This window comes from Dermacentor variabilis, chromosome 1 (assembly GCF_050947875.1).
Source record: "Dermacentor variabilis isolate Ectoservices chromosome 1, ASM5094787v1, whole genome shotgun sequence".
NCBI classification, from domain to species: Eukaryota; Metazoa; Arthropoda; class Arachnida; order Ixodida; family Ixodidae; genus Dermacentor; species Dermacentor variabilis.
In genome coordinates this window covers 92,394,561-92,422,396 of record NC_134568.1, presented here as the reverse complement: position 1 = coordinate 92,422,396, position 27,836 = coordinate 92,394,561, and the positions used below count along the sequence as shown (strand labels likewise).

General features: G+C 40.1%; 2 protein-coding genes across 2 annotated transcripts in view; one reads left to right on the top strand and one right to left on the bottom strand.

The window, feature by feature from the left end:
• LOC142580652 (uncharacterized) overlaps nucleotides 1-17,443 on the bottom strand; it is a 59,765-nt gene extending 42,322 nt beyond the window's left edge. Inside the window, exons 1-6 of the mRNA XM_075691161.1 lie at nucleotides 17,279-17,443; nucleotides 16,159-16,313; nucleotides 11,471-11,600; nucleotides 10,360-10,495; nucleotides 2,842-3,606; nucleotides 1,405-1,453 (exon numbers count right to left, since the gene is read on the bottom strand). Coding sequence (XP_075547276.1) covers nucleotides 1,405-1,453; nucleotides 2,842-3,606; nucleotides 10,360-10,495; nucleotides 11,471-11,600; nucleotides 16,159-16,313; nucleotides 17,279-17,368 — 1,325 coding nt within the window. The 5' untranslated portion in view covers nucleotides 17,369-17,443. The remainder of the gene's footprint in view (nucleotides 1-1,404; nucleotides 1,454-2,841; nucleotides 3,607-10,359; nucleotides 10,496-11,470; nucleotides 11,601-16,158; nucleotides 16,314-17,278) is intronic.
• A 396-nt stretch (nucleotides 17,444-17,839) lies between these two features.
• Edem2 (ER degradation enhancer, mannosidase alpha-like 2) overlaps nucleotides 17,840-27,836 on the top strand; it is a 94,682-nt gene continuing 84,685 nt past the window's right edge. Inside the window, exons 1-4 of the mRNA XM_075691162.1 lie at nucleotides 17,840-18,097; nucleotides 18,625-18,670; nucleotides 19,931-20,031; nucleotides 20,132-20,171. Coding sequence (XP_075547277.1) covers nucleotides 17,994-18,097; nucleotides 18,625-18,670; nucleotides 19,931-20,031; nucleotides 20,132-20,171 — 291 coding nt within the window. The 5' untranslated portion in view covers nucleotides 17,840-17,993. The remainder of the gene's footprint in view (nucleotides 18,098-18,624; nucleotides 18,671-19,930; nucleotides 20,032-20,131; nucleotides 20,172-27,836) is intronic.

The following is a 27,836-nucleotide window of genomic DNA, read 5'->3' as shown; positions in this document are numbered from 1 at the left end:
GGTTGGGTGCTGACACTACAACTGCATACCGAGTTTTCTAGCTTGTGAAAGGAACAAGCAAGTTACCCTAAACACCAGGCTGTAATGACACACACACCTTATACATCACTTAAATTTATATGAAATGTCTAAATCATGTGGTTCTCTGTTTTGCACCAATCAGAAAATCCGAGATATTTCGCAATACACTATAGTTATTCTAACACTAGTACTACAACTTACCAGCAATGATACTTAAAGGGGCCCTGAAGCACCTTTTCTAAGACCTGCGAAAATTGATTGAATGTGGGGTCTTTCAACGAATGTAATGCCAAGAAAATGTTTTAAGAAGACTTACTATGAACGGAGTTATTGGCAGTGCAATATTTCCATTCCCCATTTTCTTTACACTTATCTGTGCTTCTCAGTAGGAGTGGTGTCGATAACAATGCCCAGCCTATCATGCCTCCTATATTTCTTTTATTCTTTTATCTTTTTTGGGCATGCTTATGGTAACCATTCAAGATGGGCCTCTGACAAAGATCCCAGTGAATGACAAACAGGCAGCTACACATTTACAAAAGTTGCTTTCCCATTTCCTAGTGAACTTTGAAAGGACTGGCAGGGTGTACAGTCGAGTGCAAAAGTTTAAAGAGCAGATTTGGCACTAAATTTTTTTTTCGTCTGTCTAGGCATAAAGGCTGAAATCAAGTGTACTGCCTATGTGCACCTGCTTGACCAGCACCATGCTTTTACACAATTTCATGTTGCATGGGTGTGCTAGAATTGACTTTTTTTTTTTGTATGTGCCGTGGTCTCTAGGCTTTTGCACTCAATTGTACATGCGTGCAAGCCTGTGCACACAAGTAATTTGTGGTCAAAAATGGTCACCCAACCAGTGTCTATGAGCTGCTGCCCGCGACTTCAGTGTCCGAGTCTTTCAAGTGCCTTCTTGCGTCCCTTCCCTGTATGTGCTACAATAGTACTCCAAGTCATCTGGCAGTCAGTCAGCAGTTTCAAAAATGGTGAGGAGGAACCCTCTGTTCAAAAAGAGCCGGAGCTGTCTTCACATGCTGTTTGTTAGCTCCATACTCCACATTTTTAACTATAACACTCGGCTTCAGTGAAATGTTTGCAGCTCAGTTTTTTACCCGCAATTCGTGTTTGCTCAGAAAGTACTAGGAGTGGTTAAGAGCTCCTTAAATATCACACTGGCATTATTATTTTTTTTTAATGCAAGACTAGGTCTTTTAAATCAAACTCCCATACAATTCCACAACAATGCCCACTACAATGCCACCACAAGAAAAGCCTTCGAACTTGTATTAAACAGCCTTTAAGCAGCGCAACACAGGACACAGCAAAAGAAAGACAGGACAGGAACCTTAGAAATTTGTTCTAGCCATTAAAAAAAACTGATCTTACCATTGATGTGTCAGAAGTGATTCATGGCTTACAATCCAAATTATCAATGCTAGAATAAAGGGAGGGCAAACGATATTGCAATGACAAATATCAGTCTCTATCACATATATTCAATAACAGACCCTGAACATTCACATATTAGTGTTGTCATTTTGCTGAAATATCACAATAGGACCACGAATGGTAGTGCTGGCACTGACATCTTCTGATTATATGTTCAACCAAACTATAAAAATTTCTTATGTCATGCCTAAGTGTTCTTCTATCTGCTGTTGCAAAAGGTCTGCAGCAGTAATAGAAACTTTATTTCTCTATACCACCAAAAGTGTTGCACAGCAGCAAGAAATTCCAGCACATTCTAGTTGAACACAAAGTCGCAAGATGCCACGACTAGTGTTGTTGCTCATGGCTCTATCTTGGTATTCCACTAAAACTGCAGCTTTAATATGTGCACATCTAGGCTAAAACACTTCAATAAGCCAACTTCCAAAGTGGTGTTGCCTCAATGTTTCAATCATGCAACAATCAGTAGTACATCAGGTATGTGTGCACTACTGTTCATGATATTTGCTTTCTGTACTGCAGCATTTTGCAGCTGAAAAACAATCTGCAAGGTAGCACACAGCCTGGAGGGAATACTGCTTACCAGCCAAGCAGCAAAAAAAAGCCAATATAGCTAGCTGCCTGTAAACAATGAAATACTAAGATGACAAAAGGCAGTCCAAGAACAAACTACACATTTGTGAACCACAACAACAGGATTAAGTACAAAATATTTTGCAAAATGTTAGCACCTTGGCTGAGAGATGTTTTCCCCATGAGAACCTCCCATAAAGAAAAGGCCACGAGACAAGGTTGCGCATTTCAATTAACTAATGCCCTACATTGCAAGTTTTGTTGTCATATGGACGTGTATGAAAATATACCAACTCCATTAATTAACTGATTACAGACTGGCAATTGATCACATTTTAAATATTAACCAACACCCTACATTATCAGTCTGTTGCTTAGCCAGGCACTAGGCAAGGGTGTCAGCTTGCTCTGCAGGTGGTGCGTCTGTACGAGTCATTTACAGATATGCAGTGTTTCAACATTACAACATTACTAGATATGCATTTGCTTTTCTTGGAAAATTTGTATCTTGTTTTCAGCTTAAGTCAACATTATATCAACCTTTAAGAAATGCTTCCATAGATGCAGGTGAAAATATGATGCCACTGTTTCCCACCCCCACCCCCACCCCCCAAAATGGCCCTTTACATAGAAAATAGGCCACAGGATCTGATTAAAAAAATTGTTGTGAGGCTCACAAATACAAACCACACATCAGATTAAGACTTAGGGAATGCACAAGGCCTTAATTCTCAAATGAGCTAAATTTAGAGTTTGGCCTCTGCCCCTAGGGAAGAAAGAAAGAACTGCATGAAAACCAACCTGAGGTAGGTGGAATAGTTCCTTGCTTGAGAATGCTTTCAATGGCACTAATTTGAGTCTCTTTATCACACACAGTTAAGTCCACTCCTTCATGATCCCACTTCTCAACAAAATCCTTCAAGCCAGCTAGAAGGGGGCTCTGTACTCCACAATGTTCCTTCACAGTTTCAAGTGAGTTGAGAAAACATTGCATCTTTCTGATCAAGTGCCACAGGTCTTCATGTACCCAAACCTTAAATGAAGCTTTCCTTTCACTTCCATCAATCAAACTAAAAGCACAAAAATCATGAGTCAGACACAGAGAATGCCTAATGCTCTGTTCTTGAGCCAATGTCTCTCCAAAGACTATGAGGGCCTTTTTAACTTCCCTAAAAAGCAAGCAATCAGCATGGCTCAGTAGCTGGCAAACATCTGGCCATTCAAGGCCATTTAATATACGAAAGCAGCACAGCGAAGTTAAGTAGAAATCCTGCTCTGCCTTTTTTTCTGTGTTTCCAAAGTTTGTAAGCCAGAGATTAGGGTTCAAAAGACTGAACTCTGTTGGTTCAAACACACTTTCCAAAAAATCAAGGCTAACATTAACAAGTGACAAAGCCCAATCCACCATTTTCATATCAGACGAGCTGAGATTCCCTGACAGTTGTACAAGGAACTGAACACTGTCTTCAAGAAGGCATTCTTCTGTTGGTGAAGCTTCATTTGATGAAGGCAATGCCTGTAGATTGGAAAGGGCAGAAAGTATTTCATCTTGGCTCACGCTAATTCCTGTAAAAACAAAACAATAATATGTTAACAATAAACTGACTAAAAACAGAATACAAAAAAAACATCACAGGCTCAGAAAATAAAACAAAAAACATTTTTGCTACAAGTACCAACATGCAATGAAGGGCCTTTAAAAAGCAAAAGCCACTCATTCGAAAAAGTTAGACAAACGTGGTGGCTCTGAAGCACTGGAAACTATGAGGCAAGAGTATAGCTGTTTTCAAACCCTGAACGTGCTTTGAGGGTCTTTATGTTTCTTGAGCAGATGGCACTACAGCATTAAAGTAACACTGCCTTGCAAACATTAGCTTGCTCCATTTCCGTATTTAACCATTGATGTACGCTCAATAGTCTGAATATATTAAACAAGACTGTTCAAAGTATATTGCCAATTGCAGGTTAAGTTTGATGGCAACTGAACTTATTTATATGGGTCAGTCATTCAAGTTTTCAGTATTATGACCCAGACAGCTACACTGAAGATCGAACAAAGGATGACTAAGTGGCATTTTTAACTTGCACAATGTTTTTAACCCATGCCTTAAAGCTTAAATAAAAGAATCAACATTTGTATAATCAACATTTGTATAATTGTCTGCTTGCTCGAATGCTACTTCAATACTGTAAAAACAACATGCTTCTTGAGACGAAGTTGTTCAGCTATCGTCTCACAATTGTGTTCAATAAATTACTTAACAACTTTAACACAAATTCATTGATTACAAGATTCTTATTAATAAATTTATCATTACATTTGCATATAACTCCAATTTCCTGCTGCCCAAAGTTCACTCTATGAAAAGTTGACACATTCAGAGCTATAAAACTGCGGAATGGTTTACCATATTTCCTCAAAACTTCATCATCCTTTCATGCATTTAAACTTCGGCTGAAGCATTATCACTGTGTGATATTTGTATGTATTGTGTTAATCTTCTTTAGAGCACAGCTCTTAGGCACCCATTCCTGCATTGAGTGTCGGTGTGCCACATCCTCCCTCGGCGTAACCGAACAAACGAGCACAGCAAACGATGAAAGAGCGAACTCGGAGTGCAGCAGCGGATGAAAGACGGCACGAGCAAAGAGAGCGTGAGGAGGAAAGCAGAGTAGGAGGGTGCAGCGGAAGCATGAGGAAAGCGGAGGAAGCCACCTTGAAGCACCACCAGATGGCGCTCACATCTGCGTATCCACGGTAGCAGCTGCCGCTGCTGCCGCAGGGGACAGAAATAAACGAACCAGAAAGCTCGTCTTCGCGCACAGCGTTTGCCGCAAGCATTATCCAGTAAATATAAGCTACAGTTGCGGGGAAGTGGCAACTGTGCGGCCAGCCTATATATAACGCCGTGCGTCGCAGCTCTGCCAGTTGGAGCGGTGATTGGTATGATGGCTCAATATATCACGAAATGAAAACACATATAGAGCTGTGCTCAAATTTCACAATAGAGAGTATCGTAATCTTCGATGAATTTTTCATGTAATCATAGCATTGTATTTGACTTCGTTTGTGGAACTTTTGTTACTACATATATCATGCGATGGCTTTGGCAGTCCGCTACTAAGTACGAAGTTGCGGAATCAAGCCCCGGCCGCGAAAGCCACATTTCAATGGAGACGAAATGCAAAAATGCCTGTGTAACAAGAATTGAGTGCGCATTAAAGAACCCAAGGTGGTCCAAATAAATATGGAGTCCCCTACTATAGCGTGCCTCATAAACAGATCGTAGTTTTGGCATGTAAAACCCCAGAATTTAAATATCACGCATAGTGTTTCTTCTCATTCTTTTTTTCTTTAAGTTTTTGCTTGTAATGTTGTTAAAGTTTGCAACTTTTTCAATATGTTTCCACATTCTTATTATTAACCGAGAGTCCCACTGCAGTCTCTGACTTTGGGACCCTCGTCTGTATTTTACCTATAATCCACTCGCTGTATGTTGAATGAATAATAAACAGAAACTGAATTATCTTACAAAAAATATATATACCACAAAACTCAGACACAGGTACAGCAGGCAAGCCCCCAGCATCGTCATCTTCAGAATAAAGCTCAAGCTCTGCTTACTCATATTCAGGCAAATCATTGTAAAGATCATGGGCTATGAGAAGACAGACAGTTGCACTAATGCACATTGATGTCTTAGCTCAGTACACAGTCACTTTCACAAAACACTTATAAATTTTATTCTGAAGACTACTGATGCGTTCCTGCACAGCAAAAATGTTTAGCTCTTATTACTCATCTATGTCTTTTCTAGAAATACACCTACCATGGCTTGCATGTATTCCTACTAAATTTGTGCCTCATTCACTAAAGGAGAGACAGTGCATGAGGTGTGCCCGTTAGATGTTCCCTGCAGATTCAGCATCTCCTCAGAGCGACAGGCGACAGGCCCAGCAACGTGCCCCGTTTAGGTGTTCTATGGTTATGAACATGTATGCAGAGTGGACCCCAGAGGGGCTGGTGTTGCAACAAGTGCAGGGGCATAAAGTTGTGTCAATACATGTCCAAAAGTCCACAGACATGAAGAAACACAAGCAGAAGGTCCACGGTCTTTACTCAACTGAACTGGTGGCCTTCTTTTTACATCATAGGAACTACAGTTTCCTACAAAATTTCTAAATGGAACTCTGGTGCTAGTGTCTATGGAATAGGGTTGGTAATATCGATGAATGAGTAACTGATTAATTGTTTAAATGTATCCCACAACACGGGATACAACACGATTAACCCTTTCATGGTCAATGAAGTAAATATACGGTGCCGCAAACAAGTCCAAAATGGTCGATGCCGTATATTTACAGCGCCGTCTGTATGTTTAAAAAGGACGCCCATTTCCTAACTATTTCTTTTCTGGCATGTGCAGCCACTACATAGGAATACAGGGAATTTTTTTCTCGCGCCACCCTCTCTCGGTTTTCGTTGCATGGTTTGTTTTATAGCTAGTTTGCTCCAGTGCGTCTATATACTACCACTCGCGCATCGGCGCACGTGCAGGTGGGCGGCAGTTTGGGTTTTGTTCCGCTGGCGGTTTCGGCTTCTTGCACACGCAAAACTGACTGCTATCTCGTTACTAATCACTCTAAGGTCGGCTGCCTGTTTCTCGCTCATTTAGTGCTCACAGGGGTGAGCATAGGAAGGATGCCGCCGTGCATGCGTTTCCTTTTCTTTACTTTTGGGAGGGGGGGGGGGGGGAGACACGATATCTAATTGCCTCTGGTTGGCGACAAGATGAAGATTAGTGGAAGTTTGTCACACGTTTTGCTTTTTTGACGGGCACACAACCACATAGTTTTCTTGGGTGCGCTCACCTACGCAGTTCAATTATGCTATATACGTAAATATTAGTGTAAGAGCAGGAACAGTTGAGACTTGCGAAATATTCTCGTGTGCGCATAATTTAAGCCTTGAACTATAACGATGCATCAAATTTTCAATTCTTGTAAGTTTATTTCCTTTTTTTATTGTTGTTATTCATGAATAAAGAGTACATATATACGAACGCAAAATATTTTTTTCTCGCTTTATGGTCACCCTAGAAAAATTATGGTAATTTTTTCTCGAAATAGGTCTCTCAGAAGAATTGGAATCTGCAATAAAAAAAATCGACCCTGGGCGGTCGCATATGGCAAAAAAAATCGAACCTGAATGGGTTAAACTTCATTGATGACCACCTTTTATTTAGTAGCCTTAATCAATTAGGCCTGTTCCGTTAATCATTTCCGACAGTTCTACAGGAGTGGCGCAAAAATGTTGAAATCGTACTGGAATGGAGGCGCACGAGCAGTAACTGTGCGGCTTTTTTTTTTTTTTTCAGTGATGCCAAGCCAAGTGCTTCCCCTCTCTTCCCCCACAAGCCGCCTGAAACCAGGTACTTGAAATGCCCTTGTAATTCAAGGCACACTATAGCAACCCAGTCATTAATCGTCGTGCCCCTCCCAGTCTACTAAAGATGTGGCACAGCATGCATGCTGGTTTGGAGTATGTATTTGACATAGCGATGGAGTTCACATCAATTTGAGAAAACCAATAGCATCCGAGCATCTATTCTCGCATGCTGGTTGTGTGGCCATTTAAAAAAGGTGAAGGTATCGGTTTCACCAAAACATCCCAGTCGATTCTGTAGAAAAGAGCACGAGGTTTAAAATCCTGAACCCATATTTTTTTTTTCCCCTGTTCATATTGCAATTTCTTGCAATTTCAGTTGGACTTCACCTTACACTTTTGCCATTTTTCTTATTTCTTGTTTTACTGTACTGTACAGGTATTCACTAGTGTAATGCATCTTATTAATTCTGCGCTGCCATTTTATAAGATATATTGTTTATCTTTTCAAAAGCCACTACGGCCAAGTATCATCATCATCATCATCAGCCTGGTTACGCCCACTGCAGGGAAAAGGCCTCTCCCATACTTCTCCAACAATCCCGGTCATGTACTAATTGTGGCCATGCCATGCCTGCAAACTTCTTAATCTCATCCGCCCACCTAACTTTCTGCCGCCCCCTGCTACGCTTCTCTTCCCTTGGCACCCTTATTGACCATCGGTTATCTTCCCTCCTCATTACATGTCCTGCCCATGCCCATTTCTTTTTCTTGATTTCAACTAAGATGTCATTAACTCGCGTTTGTTCCCTCACCCAATCTGCTCTTTTCTTATCCCTTAACATCACACCTATCATTCTTCTTTCCATAGCTCATTGCGTCGTCCTCAATTTGAGTAGAACCCTTTTCATAAGCCTCCAGGTTTCTGCCCCGTAGGTGAGTACTGGTAAGACACAGCTATTATATACTTTTCTCTTGAGGGATAGTGGCAAGCTGCTGTTCATGATCTGAGAATGCCTGCCAAACGCACCCCAGCCCATTCTTATTCTTCTGATTATTTCCGTCTCATGATCCGAATCCGCCGTCACTACCTGCCCTAAGTAGATGTATTCCCTTACGACTTCCAGTGCCTCGCTGCCTATTGTAAATTGCTGTTCTCTTCCGAGACTGTTAAGCATTACTTTAGTTTTCTGCAGATTAACTTTTAGACCCACTCTTCTGCTTTGCCTCTCCAGGTCAGTGAGCATGCATTGCAATTGGTCCCCTGAGTTACTAAGCAAGGCAATATCATCAGCGAATCGCAAGTTACTAAGGTATTCTCCATTAACTTTTATCCCCAATTCTTCCCAATCCATGCCTCTGAATACCTCCTGTAAACACGCTGTGAATAGCATCGGAGATATTGTATCTCCCTGCCTGACGCCTTTCTTTATTGGGATTTTGTTGCTTGCTTTATGGAGGACTACGGTGGCTGTAGAGCCGCTATATATATCTTTCAGTATTTTTACATACGGCTCGTCTACACCCCGGTTCCGTAATGCCTCTATGACTGCTGAGGTTTCGACAGAATCAAACGCTTTCTCGTAATCAATGAAAGCTATATATAACGGTTGGTTATATTCCGCACATTTCTCTATTACCTGATTGATAGTGTGAATATGATCTATTGTTGAGTAGCCTTTACGGGGAATCCTGCCTGGTCCTTTGCTTGACAGAAGTCTAAGGTGTTCCTGATTCTATTTGCGATTACCTTAGTAAATAGTAAAACAAGATAAATAGTAAATAGTAAAACAAGATAAAGATTATTCTTTATTAAATGTTTATATACTTGCGCTTCAAACTTATTTCTGCCTCTCTAACATTAAAATATGGCCCTACAATATATGATAACTATGTTTCAAGCTTTTTAAAAGTGCCTGGCAAAAATTTTTATTAACCAATAATTCTATGAAAAATCCCACGATTAATCGATTAAAGGCTAAAATGATGAATGATCAATCGTTCATCAAATACAAAAATTAATCGACCATCCCTAGTATGGAAGTGGAAGTATGGTGGTCAAGCCAGCGTGAGAATAATGGGCATTATGTACATGAATTTGCCTAAACTTCATTTTTCTAGCTGCAAATGGATTTGCGTCTTTACAAATTGATCATGTTCAACAAAATATTGCATTATAAATGCAATTATTTGCAATGATTACGCATGTGGGCAGTGACTAATTGCCTTAATGTGTTTAGTAAACTATTTGTGCTTGGAAATTTAGAATGATAAAGCGTAATAGGCCACGTCACAAGAACATTTAAAGCCACAAGCACAAAGATCACACAAATACATGTGCTAACCACTGTTCTTATGGTAGCTGAACGATCACAATGTCGGTGTTACTTCTAGTAATTTTAGTAGGAAACTCAATGTTAAGAATCAACCAAGTATCCTCCAATGCATGAGAATCAACGTCTTTAAGAAAAAAAAAATTATGGGGTTTTACCTGCCAAAACCACTTTCTGATTATGAGGCACGCCATAGTGGAGGACTCCGGAAATTTCGACCACCTGGGGTTCTTTAACGTGCACCTAAAGCTACGTACATGGGTGTTTTCGCAGAATTTCACCCCCATCGAAATGCGGCCGCCGTGGCCGGGATTCGATCCCGCGACCTCGTGCTCAGCAGCCCAACACCATAGCCACTGAGCAACCACGGCGGGTGTCTTTAAGAAAGTCCACAGGCTACCATGATGGGCATAAGCATCACATATAGAGAAGAAAATATTGCTTTGTTGCTAAAGTTTCTGAATACGTAAAAGTGAATCTTGTTAATATTCATTCACTACTTTAGGTGTACAAAATATGCACTTTAAAAATCTGAATGTTTATGACATTGGCTGAATAACCTTACCGATTTTTTAAACAAGGACGTAGAAGTATACATACCCTTTATAGGTGAAATACACAATGACCATGTTAATGCAGACACTATACAGCTCCAAATGTAAGGCAAGGTCTTAGAAATGTCATGCACTGCTTCAAGCACTCTAAGCCTAATTCTCGGAGAAAGTGCTTTCAGATTCTGCAACAAATGCAAATACAGTAACAAAAAACATTTAAGAAAACAGCACAAATGTTGAGAAATGTGTGAAATATCCTAGGATAGAGGGGCACAACCAGGTTCAATTTTGTCAGCATAGAAGAAAATGGGGAATGGAGATGTTGACAAAGTTGATGAACAGCCAACAAATCGAAAGAGGACTGCTTAATTATTGACAGCCCAATGAAAAGCCCAGTATGCACCTGCTGGTTGAAACTAAACCAAAAGGAGCTCATGCACATGAGCTTAGACACACGGCATAGCAGATCCACACAGCAAAGCTCCGATTGGTTTAATTTAATATTCCATTACCCAAGCAATGTTCCTCGATTGGCACACATTTTAGCCCACAAAAACCAGGCACCAGTCCACATCAAGAAAAATTGGAACAATGCGTTCATCTTTATTTCTGACCATATTGAGTACACCTATAGAAAAAGGAATTAAATGTTACTTGCGCAAGATATTTATTAGTATAGTAATTAATTTGTAATTGGTTTGCTGAACTGACAACTGACGAGTCCCTCCAGCATATAAAAAATGTTATTGTGGACTTTGTCTAAAGTTGTTGCCCACACTTAAGAATTTTGAGGTATGAAACTCGGTGTAGCAAAAACAATATGGTGATCTTTGTGGGGTTAAATATGCTGTAGTGCCCATGTTGCTGCACTGGATACCGCGTCATGGCACATTAAGGAGTGAAAGCAATTAAATTAGAATCGGCTGCCTAGCCTAACACAGCCCACTTAGGTCAGCCTTCCTTGCAGCATGAGTTAGTTTGCCCAAAGCAACATATTCCATGACAAAAAACTTCAGTAACTATGCTAACCAGCCTTTCCAGAAGCATAAAAATATTGTCACAATCTTTTTTATCTAAAAACTGTCATCTCAACTTAAACCAAGCCCAGAAGTATGAAAGAGACTGAAGGTGCGTAGGAGTGCCCCTGTTCTAATTACCTGAATAAAGTACTCTCTCCAGCCACATGCTGATACAAGTTCCGCATAGAAGTGCCATCCAATACGTGGGAAGTCATCGAGCACAGACTCAAAATACTCCAGTTCAGCCTCTCCTACAATGTCATTGGCCCTAAAAACAACAGTGTTGAGTTTGTCACAGTGCAACATAACATATTTTTATGCAGTTCCTACATGCAAATGATCCGACAGCTGCATTTTTACAAAACTGTGCAAATATTAGGTTGAGCTAAAGCACACAGTGTAACAGTCATGGCAAAATATAGAGAGAGTACATACACCAATCTCACAGTATAAGCTGTTCCAGAACATGCAAAGCCAAGCGAACACTAAACAATCTATGACTTGGTAGCTACATTGCAGTGTGCAAGCACAGTGCTGAATTGCACAGTAAGATATGCATTGAAGTTAATGAAACAAAGGTAAATCCCACATGCTTTCTTATGTACACACATGCTCCAACAATAAAGTGTAGCAGGTTGGCACAGAATTTCAATCCATTGACATGTTGTGCAAAGCCCATCTTACTGACAATAAACTGTGGAGGGTAACAAGCCCTACAATAGAGGTGACATATATGTTATGCTGGAAAGGACATATCAGTCTCGATGTACACCTACCCTAGGAACCATAAAAGTAGAGAAGAAATTTTTCTTTTTAATGAAAATAAATGCACAATGAAACAAGGAAAACAAATACTTCCAGGAAATCATATAATTTGTCATTTGTATACACAAATGAACTAATGCACATCATAGAGAAATTTCATCATGTATAACACCTGGTTACCACATTTAGAGCAGCTCTTAGGCGTCCGTTCCTGCGGCGAGCATCGGCATGCCTTGGCATCGCAGCTTGGCGTAATTGAGCAAACGAGCACAGCCAAAGACAAAACTGAATGCATAGTGCAGCGGCGGATGACAAATGCAAGGAGGAAAGTGGAGGAGGCTATGGCGAAAGCGTGCAAAGAAAAGCTTCATGTCGCAACAATGACTACGAGATGGTGCCAGAGTAGTGCGCATCGTCTGGGAGGTCTGACGGCAGCTGCTGCTGTGAATCACTCCGGCTCTCGCAATCTCCCTATCAGTGAGGCAACCATGCCACACTTCACTCCATTTGCAACATGCTGCACGAGACAGATTGCCTGTGGCAGCCAATGTATCACGAAATGAAAACACGTATAGAGCTGCGCTCAAATTTCGCATTAGGGAGTACTGTAATCGTCGGTGAACTTTTTTTTACATACATTAACACAAAATGTAGAGACGTAGTGTGTGGAAAATTCAGAATGCTCGAAACTGACAAAGTCATACAGAAAACAATTCATACTCCTTAAAGGAGCATTGAAACGCATTTCTTCAAACCTGAGAAATATGCTGGAATGAGTGCAACGACTTTCAGTTATACTATATTCCCAAAGACATTTTTTTAAAGACCCTAACTTGAATGACGATACAATCAGCACAATATTTACTATCACATTCCCCCTGAACTAATCATAATCAGTTCCTCTCAGCTGGGGCAGTGCTGCTTTCTTTTTCTTCTCTTTGTAGTGCACTTATGGTAACCTTTCAAAGTTGGCATCCGACAAAGGTGCCTGAGAGCAACGAAGGAGAGGTGACAGGATGGGCAAGACATGTTAACAACTCCCACTTCCACGTGTCCTACAAGATCTGGAAGTGTGGGCATGTGTGCATGAGCTTTTGTTTGTGAGTAATTAATTGTCATGGATTAACCCATAGATGCCAAATGGCTGGCGTCCATGGGCCATCACAGTGGCTTTGACATCATCACTGACATTAATATATGACGGAAAAGGAGTGACGCTGCAGGAGAGAGCAAGCAATCTATTGTGCAAGATTGCGGGTTCCCTGCTGCATGCCGCATATTCACTTCACATTCACTTCCACAGGACCTTAACTTTGAGTTCTTTGCAAAGTCAGTTTTGAAACCCACATAAGCCTCCCCAAGACCCCTAAACAAAATCAAGATTAAGATTGACATTATCTAAGCAAATGCATATAGAGCAGCTCAAAGGCAATGAGCTTTCACTGCTCACTATTTTACTCACATCAGTCCTCTAATCATAGACGATAATTTGATCCCTTCAAAATACAACTTAGATATGCTCCTTACAATTCTGTGTGTATCCACTATCAGTAAAAATTCAAATGTGAACAATTCTGAAAGTACTCTTATGCTTTGCTCTATTTCGATGTTCACCAGCATTTGTAACAGTGACTTAATACAGACTCCAAAACATACACTTGGGACTACTCCATGCTTATAAAGCAGCTGCAGAGCGATCACACATTGCACTTCCATATAATTACACATAACAAAAGTTCTGACCAGTTATTTCTTGTGCATGTTTCAATTTATGCTGGTAGCACATTTAGTCAAGAAAACATAAGCAATCATGGTGCTTGGCACACACTCATGAAGGTTGCCTAGAAAGGGGAGAACACAGAAGGAATGTCTAAGGTTTCTGTGATAACAATACACCAGCCAAGTTTAACATATAAGGCAGTGTACAACTAGCAACGTTGCGTAGATGAAACAATTTTAATGACAAAGCATAATGTTCAGAAGATGAATTTATGAGCAAATAATAAATTACTAGGTTTCAGCGCAGAAGTGAATGACCAAAAAGAAATAAACAGAGAAACGGGACAGGTGCTGCTAACAACTATTTATACATTCCATAAGTCCCAGCCAATATCATCAATGTCACCACCTTTGCCTGTTTCACAAAACATATCACTTCAATCCTGTCCTCAGTGTTTACCTTTTTCTCCAGCCATCATACATTTTGTTGCGCAACGACCACTAGCATAAAGTAGACAAGCCAAACAGTCTTACTAATCTGCATTCATGCTCCCCATAGTCCCCAAAACTAGCACTGACTGGAACCGCCTTCGCCCCTCTGTCACTTCAGAAACCAATATTACTGCCTTCAAGATCCCCATCTGGAATTACCTTAACCCCTTCATATGCCAATTAATTCTGTTCACTGAAAATTTAGTTTCACCCCATCTCCTGTATCTCCAGAATCATAAGATGCGTACAGATGTAGAATGGTTTGAGAATTTTTCCGTCCTTTGATGGAATTTTGTCAAGGTTACAGAACATGGACCCCGTGCGAGAATTCTCTACAGGGATGTCAGATATGAGAATGTAAACCGTTTCTTGTCTAGCATACTTGGAAAGCACTTATCCGGCCACTTGAAAAGTATATCTGATGTAAAATATTGTGAAAAACAATCACTGAAGAGATCCCACTACATGACAAGATACTGACACCCAAATGTCTGCCTTCCAATTCATTTTACTAAGACACTCTACAGATATTAGTCAAACTTGCAGCATGGGTCCAATCATAAGTGTGTTGAAATGCATATGCCAGGTTTTAAATATCAGTATTTTCTTCAGTGAACTGGCTTTTGATGCATTTTCATGGCATGCACAATTGTGCACATAGCACCCAAAGAGGTTAATTAACTTGATTGCACACATATATATGTGTGATATACGATATGCCATGTGATACATGCTGTGATATGTGTGCGTATTCGTGTATTTATATATATTGTCTTTTTTCATAATTTCCCAATCCTCTTTGCAACGTTCTATGTCCTAAAAAAATAAATTAATAACTAAATAAATTAATTGCAGTGCAATGAAAATGAATTGTCAGCATGTGCTTGCGTACAAAGGTGAATACACGTTCGCTAGCTTGCTTTCAAATAAGCCCTTGTTAGCAGCACCTGTCCTGTTTGTGCATGTATTTTTGTGGTCACGTGCTTTTGCATTGAAGTCTAGTAACTCATTAACATGAACTGAATAGTCCAGGAGCAGGTTCTTCTTGTGAGTAGATATCAGTTTTGCATTCTGTAGTTCGATTTTTTTAATGACTATTACACTCTGTAAAGTGTTGGCTTAGATGGTAGACATATCTAAATATGTAGCTGAAATCACTATCCTGATAGATACGTGGAGCAACAAGGAAATATTGAGTTGGGTTATCAAATCCAGGGGGTGGTTAAGGTGGCTTGGCACACAAGCCAAAGCGCAAAACCACATGGACAGGAAGGACACAGCACTGTGTTGCTTTCACGCATGTTACTGTTATTGTGCTGAGTCATTGCTGCTTGTCTATGTGGTTTTGTATTATAACCTACAAAAGTGTGATACCAGCAAGGCTGAAACATTTGACAAGGTCCCACATGGAAGGCCGATTCACAAGAACAAAATGTTGTGTCGAATATACAAGAGATGGTGCAGTGAACAGCCACCTGCAGCAAATTAATGTGAAATGCTGGCACATTATACCAATGAGGGGCACAGCACTGCAAGTTGGCTGATACAGACCTTTCACCTCTTGCCTACAACTGCTAGCTAGAAACAGCAAATATTAAAAAAAAAAAAGATGTGTTTCATATGTTACAGGAAACACTGCAAGAGTTCAACTGCATTAAGACTACATTCATGTAAACAAGCGCATGTCAAAAGCAAGGATGATGCATTCCTTTCTTGACGTGCAAGACAGTCAACACACATTCATATGAGTGCATCTACAAAACCTACAAAGTTTCAGCTCAAATGACTAAACTAATGGCGAGTTTCCAGAACAAACCAACACCATGCATACAGGTCACAATCCCACTTACAGAAGCACATTTACAAAAATTGCAGTATGCAGCCTTGAATTGGTAACAGCCAACTCAATTCCAGCACTGCCGGCATTTTGTATCCTATTTGACACAGTCACTGCTGCAGTTTTAGAGTGCCTGTGGTCCAGTGAAAACAAAGTCTGGCTTGCATCCTGCAGAAAGAAAGGTATACATACTTCAGCCATGTTGATTCTTTCAAAGTTGCTGAGAATACACACTATACCCAGAACAGTGGCAACCTTCATGGCAGCAGCCTGACACAGTAAATAAATCACAGCGAATGCAAGGAAAGTTCCTTGCAGAAGAAACAAAAGATAATTACCCCGATTTATCCACATGCATGAACCAATTCGATACTGTGTCTAGCAGCATGCATACATTAATGGTATGGTGTACTTCTTCTCTGAGATAACTCAATAGCATTCTGCTAGTGCACCATCCATTCAAACACAAAGTAAAAGCAGATACAACTGCCTCATGCTTGGCCAGTAAAGGTACACACACCTATGATTCAATTACATGCGTGCTGTAGAGATTCTGAGGCATGTTAATTGGATAATGTGAGAGGCTCGCAAATTCTTCATAGGTGAGCAGCCCTCTGCTGTCTTTGCAGTCACGGTTGGGCCAACGTTATTTGCTAATAGGAACACCTATAAACTACATAACATGAAGGGCTTCTAGAAAAAATTATATAAAAGTTTAATTATATTTTTTTAATCTTTTCATCGGCGGCAAAAAACGTGGTGCCTTTGTCATATCCAAGAATTGGAAAGCTTGGCCGAAAGCGCTTGTTCCATAACGCCTCGGAACACCACGAATGCCACGCTCCGGAGCCAATCCAGGTAACGTGCGCATTGGCATTTCTTCGTGTGCATTTATTGTTCGCTTGAATCAGAAAAGGACAGTGGGGAAGGAGAGTGGACGCACTTTACACAATTTTTCACCGTTTCCCTTCTGACATTATACACGTCTTTTTTTTTTTTTTTTTTTTTTTTGTACTCTGTAATCTGGTGCAGCCTTCCTGGTGCTATCACGCAGGTTTTCACACTTGCTTGCAACAGTCCAGCGCAGTTTACAGCAGATTGGACAGATGTCCACGAATTCATAGCATACTTACCTCCTGCTGAAGAATGCGCTCCGCAAAACGAAGTGCGCTTTTAAGCAATGAAATGTCCCGCCCGTATTCAAAGCTGCGAAAAGCAGCCATTGCAAACGGCGACGTTTCAAGGAAATGGGACAGTGAAAATGGTCGAACTGTGGCCTTTGAGATTCGTTTCTTTGTTACACTGAGGGACGATGAAGCACAACGTTCCCTACTGAAATTTTTGTAGGAAATTCTATGCATTGAAATACACTGTAACTGAGGTGCGGTAGCCATTATAACAAAAAATAATGGTATGCCAAAAATAATAAAGTCTACAACATGGAGTCTATGACTTACTTATAACGTTTGCAATCTCAAAAGCAAGGCCTTTGAGATTTGCATTTGTTACCCAGAGAGAGCCACGGCTGTGGCGTGGAATTACCACATAATAATTACAACTATATTTTATTTTTACAATTATATTTTTAGTTTGTGTTTAATTTAAGAATTAAGTGCCTTTTAAGAGGCACATACACGCAAAAAAAGTGTTGAGCGATGGTGGCGATTCATCGGTACTGAGATCGCTGCCTGCTGCTTGCTTTCCTGCATTGATGCAGTAGGAAACTGGTGGGCGAAGGGGCATCGGAGGCGATGGATTGCGTCCTAAAATTTTTGCGCACACGCTTACCATAACTCTAGTCAAAACGTCAAAAAGCAGACACTTTAGATCGATCCCTCCTCACCTCAAATGGCATCTTCTAATAATACTATAGTGGCGATTGCTGGCATACTGATGTGCATCGTCGGAACCACTACCGAAGCCGTAACCACGGAAGAGAGAGTCGAATTGCGGTGAGTTCCTCGAACACATATTAACTTTCGCTTGCGTACTATTAACGTCATTGTCGTAGAGCATAAAGCTCTTGCAATTTTGACGCGGCTGTTTCCTTGCTGTCTGATATGATGCTTCTGAATCGGTCATCGAGCCCTGCACCTGTCAGTCTCTCCTACTGATGACGTCTCGCGTTTTGCTAAAGCGCACTTGTTTGCCCGTTGTTCACTTGCTACTTCGCGGTGTTCATGTCTGCTGGTCAAATAATTTGTTGACATAAGTGTTGTGTTGTTCTTATTACTTCTCAAACCTCAGAACCAGTGTGTATTGCTTCGAGAAAGCAACGCAATTCATGTGATATTAGAAAGAAAAAGTAGAAAAAGAAACAAGCTTAATTGGGAATTTTTACGTGCTCGACATCCTAATAAACGACCGTGATGTGAACGTGCATTTTCGCGCCTGTGCATGTGCTCATTGATAGGAAACAGGGCACCTTGCAACCATTACAGATCTCTCCATTTTTTTTTACTTTTGTCTCTTCTTGCAGGGAACAAGTTAAAGAAATGTTTTATCACGCCTACCGGGCTTACATGGTATGTGTTATAAATCGAAAATCCTTGGCTGGGTACTTTCTTGCACAATAGTAAATGTTTCCGATTGTTTGTATTGCTGTGAACTAAGCTGAATCAATTAAAACATACCAGTTTATACACACTATGTTGCATAAACCTATAACCTGTGTAGATGAAACCATATTACAACAGAACAGTTGTTCCTCACTGATGGTTACATAAAGACTGGATGTTCACTAGTCATAGTCTTAAAGTTTAAGCATTTTACATTTGTTTGCAAATATGTATGGGCTGTTTTGAAAGTGCACAGCTTTATTTCACATTTATTTTTCATCCGAACTTGCTAAAGTACATGAGCAGGTCTGGTGAAGCGTGCTTGTCAATTGCTCTGGCATTCATCTTTTTTGTAATAATTTGAGCTTTTAAGAGAGTGGTAAGGCTGACCATTATATGCACAATCCATTCCTGTGGTGGTGGCCCAACAAAAACTGCACACAAATGTGCTCGCTTTTTAAGAAAATTGCTGCTATGCAAACTGATGCACATGCCAATCAGTCGTCTCAAAAAGCTAGTTGGCATTGCCACAAGAGAAGTATGGGTAGAGCATCGGTAGAGAAGTATGGGCCTAATGGGTAGAGCATCGGGCTGTTGGGCTGGGGAGGCCCAGGTTCAAAAATCCCATCACTGAACGCAACCTATCCACCTACCTACCTACCGCAAAGTGCCTGGTATGAGGCAAAGGATGCTTCGCATCAAAGGAAATGAGGCACATTCTGGATACAATACAAAATTATCTTTTGCTCGAGTCCTCCATGCTTGGGGTAGAAATGTCTGCAATTGAGAAGTGTTTTGTTTCAATAAAAAGTAGCAGAGAAGTCAACTTTGCAGAAGAATTTGGAAAACGTATATTTCACTTTGTGTACAGTGAAATATACAGTGTACAGCCTGTTTGTGTCTGTGGTTGGGGGAAGGTTACCTATGTGTCAGCCATGTGCTCTTTCAGAAATGACAGCTGTTCCGGTCTGTATAAAATGAGGGCTCCAGGAGCAGGATTTGAAAAGCAGCTGCAACTCTCAAGTTTTTTTTTTTTTGGCAAGAGCAAGGAGAGCGAAATAAGCTGGCAAACACTAAGTAACTTTAATGCACATAGAGATTGAAGTCACTTGACAGTATAATTGGTGCATGTTAGTGTAATATTTACTCTTACTTAAAAAGAAAAGTTGGGTACATTTGTAGAATGCAGTGCGAACAAACCATCTGTGTGCTGGTCACTTCCTGCAGGACAATGCATACCCAGCTGATGAGCTCATGCCTCTGAGCTGCAAAGGCCGATACCGAGGAACAGAGGCCAATCGGGGGGACATAGATGATGCATTGGGAAAGTAAGTCAGCCTTCCTACGTGCACTCAGAGCATTGCACTGTATTGTATTCAGAGCCTTGCACTGTACTGTATTGTGACTTTCTTTTTATTGCCTTTGCAGTTTTTCATTAACCCTAGTGGACACCATGGACACATTAATGGTAAGTGGCAACGTGGAAAAAAAGTCAGGACAGAGAAAATTTATTTTATATTGGGCACAAATGTACAAGAGTGGACTTTGTGGGTTGTTGCCAGTACAATGAAGCATTTTTTTTTTTAGTTACAGCATCACGATAACATCTTTTAAAGGGACTCACAACTAGCCAGAATGTGTTGCGAGACTTTCATGGGAATGAAATTACCCTGACTTATAGTGATAGAATCCAGCATGCTGTTAGCAAATTAAGTAGGAATTATAACTTTGAAGTGGAAAAGAAAGAGTGAAAAACCAGTAAGTGGCACGAACTAGCTGTGGAGTCTTGGCAATTTATATGTAGTATATGATATTACAGTGTACAAGTTGGCTGTTATTAACCCCACAAAGCCCGGACACCATTCCGTATGTCAAAGAAACTGAAACAATTTGCTCACATGTATTTCTGGCCATGGAGAGTATATTGGTATGAAGAAAACAGTGAAATGATAATTGAGTAAAAGTTAATGAGTATAGTAATTACTTAATAATTCATTTGCTGAACTATTCACAACTGAGCACTCCCTCCAGAATATCAAAAATGCTAGTATGGGCTGTATATTGAGTTTACAGCACTTAAGTCCGAGTTTTCAGGCATCAAATTCAGCGTATCAAAAATGATAATGTTGTGCTTTGAGGGGTTAAGTAGTGCATACATATTACTTAAAATTGCACTTTGCATATGATTAGGTTTTTGCTCTTTATTCTGTGCATATTATGAAGTAAAATATATCCACACTAACGAGCGGCGTTCGCGGCTCAATGCATGGCGGCACACATGATTGCTGTTGTACACGCGCGAAATTCTGAGCACGCGGGTGAGCTGAAATACTTTGTTCCAGCTCACTAAAGTCATCGAGAGACGACATGCTTGGGAAATCAAAAGCAGACGCGTGGCTACGGCAACACACTGAACTGCGTATCACGTACATGTAAAAGCGACGTTTCACTGTAGAAAACTTAACTTGGCTTGTCTAAAGAACACCCTTGACTTGCTAATGACAAAAGCTGTTGGACAGAAAACCACGAAATCCATAGCTATTATTGTAGAAATAATTTAAGACTTGGTCAAAATTTAACATGTAATCAAAATTGCTTCCTATCATAGCTGCAGCATACTTGAGGAACGAACATACATACATACATACATACATACATACATACATACATACATGCATGCATGCATGCATGCATACATACATACGTACACACACACACACACACACACACACACACACACACACACACACACATACATACATACACACACACACATACGTGCATGATGTTTCAGTGAACACTTTCAAAATTTTTTTTATTTGCCTGTGGAAGATAGCACAATTCTAGTCCATGAGCTGGTCTACTCAGAAATGGAGATGCACAAAAAATTGAAATGCATAATTGATTAATTAACAAAAATACTAATTAAGTTTTAGCTAATACCCTATGGCACATATTGCAATTTACAAATTCTAGCAGGCGAGACTGCAGGGACTGTCTACTCGAAGATAATTGTGTGGATGACACCATTCACGATATGCGCCATCAAACTTGCAGTAAAAATCCACTGTTGTTCCACTTACCTTCTGTGCAAAATGTCATTTTATGCATTGAAGCACAAAATTAACTGGAATGCCAATGCATTATCTCTGCAAAGTTGAGGAATTAATATCTCGAAACTGGTGTCATCCTGAGGATTCGTTCCAAGTGGATCCGCCTTGCAAACTCTTCAGCTAAAATTGGGAAATTGCAACATGTGCCGTAAGGTAATTAGTTAAAAACTTAACTAGTTAATTTTTGCTAATTAGTATATTATGGATTTCAGTTTTTTACCAAGTGATGTCCGCCTTTTCGAGTAGACCAGGTCATTGACTAGAATTGTGCTATCTGCCACAGGGAACCTAAAAAATGTTTTGAAAGTGTTCACTGAAACACTGTGTGTGTGTGTGTGTGTGTGTGTGTGTGTGTGTGTGTGTGTGTGTGTGTGTGTGTGTGTGTGTGTGTGTGTGTGTGTGTGTGTGTGTGTGTGTGTGTGTTTCGCTGCTAAAGTGTTCGATATAAAGTAAGTTTTTCTGGTATTAAGACTGAGAAACCAGTCAAGTGGCTCAGTTTTGTTTTATATGCCTTGACACTTAGGTTTTAATTGAGTTTGTTTTAATGGATGTGTATTGTACTTGTTTTCTTTCCTCATGTAAAGTTCAAGATGTGAGAGTGCCAATATCACTGTGCAACCTCTGCGAAGTAATTGGCAACTTTCATTAAAATGTCACCTGTGACAATATATTTAGACATAAAGCCACAGCTTCCCTTTAGTATACATAAAGCGATAAACACAGAAAACAGCACATGAACTGAAAACAAGTAGAAGCAATTCCAAAATTTGACTCGGACTAACACACAGGGGCCTTGATTTTCCTTTTGTTATGCCTGCGAAATATTTTGAAAACAGCTAAAACATTACATAATAAACACCAACTTGAAAGAACGCTTTATGCCTAAGAGGGAAATGAAATGTATTCAATTCTACAGAGTGGTATTTGTACAAACCATGCAAGCAGTGTGCGTGCTGTCTGTAAAAGTTAACAAACATGGTTGGCCATGCATCTTGGACCTTCTCTGTTCCATGAGTACCACAAAGGAAGGGATATGACATTGCTGCTTATAAGGAAGGGATGTGTTTGTAGTTCTTTTGAAACTTTCACCGTCTCAAAATTGTTTCTGCTCTGCTCTACTCTGTGTAGCGCACCTTTAAGTGCTTAGAGTCATGTAAGTATGTACATTTTAAGTTTTTATGGTTGAGTGTCTGCTAAAGTATGTTCTGCAAGCAAAAAAAGTGTTTTCTGTGGTGTGCATTGTTCAGTGCAGATTGGGTGCTGGGCCGCCTGCTCAAAGTAACATAGAATAAAAATGTGGCAATATGCAACAGCTTTATCATATGGCAACTGGGAGACTGACAGTTTGGCATGACATGCTTTATTTTGCAAAACATTGTGTTCATAAAAAATATAGTTTTAATTTTACCAAATCTTTCTGATGTTTCTAGCATGTAAAACGTAAGTTTTGAATTCATTTATGGTGAATTTATTCATTTGGCACTTTCATGTTAGGCATTTAAGAAAAAATGTACCGAATTCGCAAGGTATTTGAGGACATAATGATGACTTCACGAACGGCAATAATATTTCAGACAAGTCAAAACATTCATTCCAAATTTACATTCTTTCTTTTACTTTTGTTTTCTAAGACTGTTAATAAAACCATCGTCAATCTGAATTATTGACTGAATTCCACTTTGATCACAGCTGCATGCTCGGATCAGATAGTGTGTGCTGATGTTGGACAGCGCTTTCACAGTAGCAGCCTTTAGTGAGTTTTTATCACTGTGTGGCTGTTTGTTAGTCTCCCTCTCAGTGCTACCGCCCACACATAGCAACATAACAGTTTTATATTGGGAACTCGAATGCCATATTGAGGATGATGTAGCTGCAGAAGTCCACAACCAGCCCCTCTTCAGTCATGTAGGCTATTTGGGAGCAAGCAATTCGGGAGTGGAATCCATTGTCCACGGGAAACTTGGCTGAGCAGTCTGTCACTTGAAGCAGGTTCGCAGTGACTATAATTGGTGTTTCAGGGTTTCTGACTCACCATGGCTTCCACCTGCTGGAGAAACTCATCTGCTTGAATGGCATCTGACCACTGGCAACAATTATTTCTGTTAGTCTCAGATGATAATTGGGCATAAACTGCTTTCTAGTAAAAAAAAATAATGGATTTTGGCGACATTCAGGAAGGTAGCAATCTCCAGGTACCTGTGGTCAGTGTGTAAGGCCACTAGGGTGGCATATGGTTTCATCTCCTGTGTCAGTCTGGAAGCTGATACCCTGGAATAAATGTGCTTTGTAGGTGACAGAGGAACTGGTGAAGACAAAGTTAAGTACCTAGACTAATAGAATGTTATTTGTCTATGGCCATTGAAAGCTGTGTCCTCGATACCTTGCATCGCGAATATGGCTGTTTCCTCAGCAACTCAAAATCTGCCTCTATGCATAGCCAGAAAATTGAGCAGCACACCATGCACCACTTTGTTATAACGAGGTTCTACTGTATTTCTGCAAACAAACAGGAATTAAAGTAAATTCAAATGAGCTGTATTAAGGGGATATGAAAAGGATCGTGCTGGAAGTTGACCTTTACTGTTTAAACATGTTATTGAAATTTTTTGAAAATACTCGTCATGATTTTTGCAGAACGTTGTCTTTTTCCTTTCTGAATTAAGGGACTGTATTCAATATGTCCAGATATCCAAAAAAGTCCAGTAAGAAAGCAGGAAGACTGAAGTGTTCTACTTCAGTCTTCCTGTTTTCCTGCTTTATATAGTCGAACCTCTATATAGTGAGCACTGATATAATTAAAGTAAATCTAAAATAAAGTTGGTCATGCTTTATTATTAAGTATTCTCCTGCTATGATGAAACCCAAAATGCAAGATCTGAAATGTTATTGGTTATAGTAAAGCAAACCTTTGTTTCTACATAGCTCTGAGTATGCATTCTTGAAAGGAAGAAATTGTCGTCCACCAAAAAAAAAGAAGCATAAAGCTACAAAGGGAACCCATATAAGTTTCTCAGAAAGAAAACTTCGTAGTTGGAGAAAAATTATTTCTGGTTCAGGAATAGAACCCGAGACCAACACTTTTCTGGGGCAGTCGCTTTACCATCTGAATTAACCAGGAAGCTAGCAGATAGCTCAGCAAGGGCATGCTAATTTACAACTTGAAACCAAAAGAGAGTGAATATGGCAAATGAGTCCTGCAGAAATCTGCGAGGTGAGGCAAGATTTAAGAACCGAAGTAATCGTCATCCATGTGAGAGTAACACAAAATTTCAAAGAAAGCCCATGCAGGTTTCTTTTCCTCTGCCTTGTGGATTACTGTGGAACTTGCTTGCATATTGCATTCTGATAGAAAAATTGCGAAATACAGTCACTGGTGGATTTTTCAGATGCCTGAATTTTCTGACCTGCACGGTTATTCAGACTTCCCCGTATCATTGCCACCTAACCCTAGGACCAATGTCCTATAATGTGAAGTGCAATTTCTGGCACTGCATAGTGTGCTGCTCAATTTTCTGAACATAGTCCAAGCACGTGATCTGCAAACACAGCAGCAGTGAGCAAAATTGCCACCATGTCTCCTTGACACCAAAGTCCGAACCACAGCATTGGTTGCCAACTCCCAATGATGTAGCGGGGCTGAGGCCTAGCAGCCTAGGCAGTAGGGCAGTAAAAAAAATTTGCTGATGGTCCGTGGAGTGGCTGTCAGCAAGCAGTCACAAGACACTCACCATCAATATGTTCATACCAGCAGACCTCATCAGCGAATGAACATGAAACTACATGCTTGGGCTAGACTGACAGCCGTTGTATGGGAGATTGGGTCTGCATGTTTGCTCCCAGTGTGCCCGAAAAACTGGTCTGCGACTTCTCAGCAAAAGCAGATCTTGTCTATTGTCTAACCACACTTTTCACGTGATTGTGTAGCATCCGTGCAGAACATGTAATTTGGTGTTTCCGTACCACAAGCTGCTGACAAACCATCAAAATCCACGGAGACCCTTTGGCGGCCTATCGGAGGAATCGCACATTTCTTTCACATAGATCTGATTGCAAATTTTTTAAGCTTATACATGTGTATATATTCTTAATATCGTATATAATGAAGGTATATTAGCGTTGGATGCAACTTTGTTATAATGAGGTTCTACTGTATTTCTGCAAACAAACAGGAATTGTAGATTAAAGGAAATTCAAATGAGCTGAATTAAGGGGATGTGAAAATGATCATACTGGCAGTTGACCTTTAATATTTAAACATGTTATTGAAATTGATAGAAAATGCTCATTATCATGATTTTTTCAGAACGTGGTCTTTTTCCTTTCTGAATTAAGAAACTGTATCCAAGATGTGGGCTTTAGAAACTAAAATTGCCATTTAGTAGTTAGCTTACGCCTTCTGGAGCTGGCAGTGTATTCAATAAACTCCCCCCGCTTGAAAAAGTTGGCAGAATTAATACCCGGGACCTGTTCATTTGATTGTTTTCCCTTTTCTACCTTCATAAAAGCAGAGCAATTACTAACTCAAGCTACCTGTGTATTTGTTTGAAAGGCACTCCTTGAATAACCATTAGATATGTGATAGCGTGGGTGTTCATGCTAATGCTTACCATGTATTTATATTTATTTTATATTTATTACCATATATGCCTTAAGTTCAGGCCTGTCTGTATGGACAACTGGGCAACTTGGTATTCTTGCATCATATGTCTCATCTAAGCACATGTCTCTTCTTCCACTCCTTTTTTTTTTTTTTTATTACTTTTACGAAGCTGCACACTCGTTCTATTCTGGCCACTTTGCTTGTCCGCAGTAGTACTAATCTCTGGCAGCTATATAAAATTTTTAATATTTAGAACTGCTTTCATTATATGAAGAGTTTTTATGGGTGAAGGCAAGAAAGATCTATATTTTAATTCAAGGGACCCTACAGCACATGAAATAAACATGATTAAATATTGCATCACAGGATAAATGGAACATATTAAATAAAACAATTAATATAATGTTTCCAGGCAGTGCTTTCATGAATGCCTGAGCCAAACGTTTTCCGAGCACATACAGCAGTGTACCTACAGTTTCACTCAAGAGTGCCTGCAGTTTCATTCTACTTCCTGAAGTCCCAGAGTGGGGCACAATTATAGGCGGAGCATGGGAAGCATCATTCTGTATGGGCATGGAAGAACAGTTTCTAGTAAAGTAGAAAATGTGAAAAGGAGGCGAAGGCCATGAGGGCTTAACAAGTGCAGCATTTTATTGCTGATAATTATATTGGTTGAAGAGTCGTTCTAAAACATTTAGTTGGAAAAGATTCACGTGGAGATGCCTTTTCATACCAAGCACATTCCATGTGTTTGATAAAAGGTGTTGCATAGCCGCTTTAATTTGCAACCCCACAAGTACTGCAAGACCATTTTATGTGTGTTGGAGGTAATGACCATATAGTACAGTTGATCCCACTTATGACTACCCCACTTAAAGCAAACTCTCTTACAGTACAAACAGTTCAGATCCACCAAGAAAACTTGCACAAAGCCTTCAGATCGCCTTACACTTATAATGACGTGTTCTGTGCACCAGCTTCATTGAAAAAATGAACTGTGACAGAGTAGTGGCACAGCCAGCCAACATCTAAAGCAAGGCATGCATCAGAAGCCTTGATTCCCTTCATTCAGAAAGTGATGAGCCAGAATGTTAAGGGCACAGGAGATTAAAAGGCACAGGAATGCTTAAAATATCAAAATGGCCTACCTTGTGCACTGGACATTTTAGTTCCAGCTGCCTCCAGAGGGTTAGTGTGGCTAACAGCATTGCGCTTACTTTTTCTCTAATTTTTCACCATCCATTGAACTGCTTCAGTTCATTTCTTTTTCTGTCTTGTTTTTTTTTTTTTTTTTTTTCCAAGTGTGACATACTTGAAATGTTCGTGCTATGTCTTTAGGCAGCGCAGAAAAATTGCTAAAGTGGTGTTATTTGTTATATTTGTAATTATTGGAGTAGTCGATTGTTCAACGCTAATATTG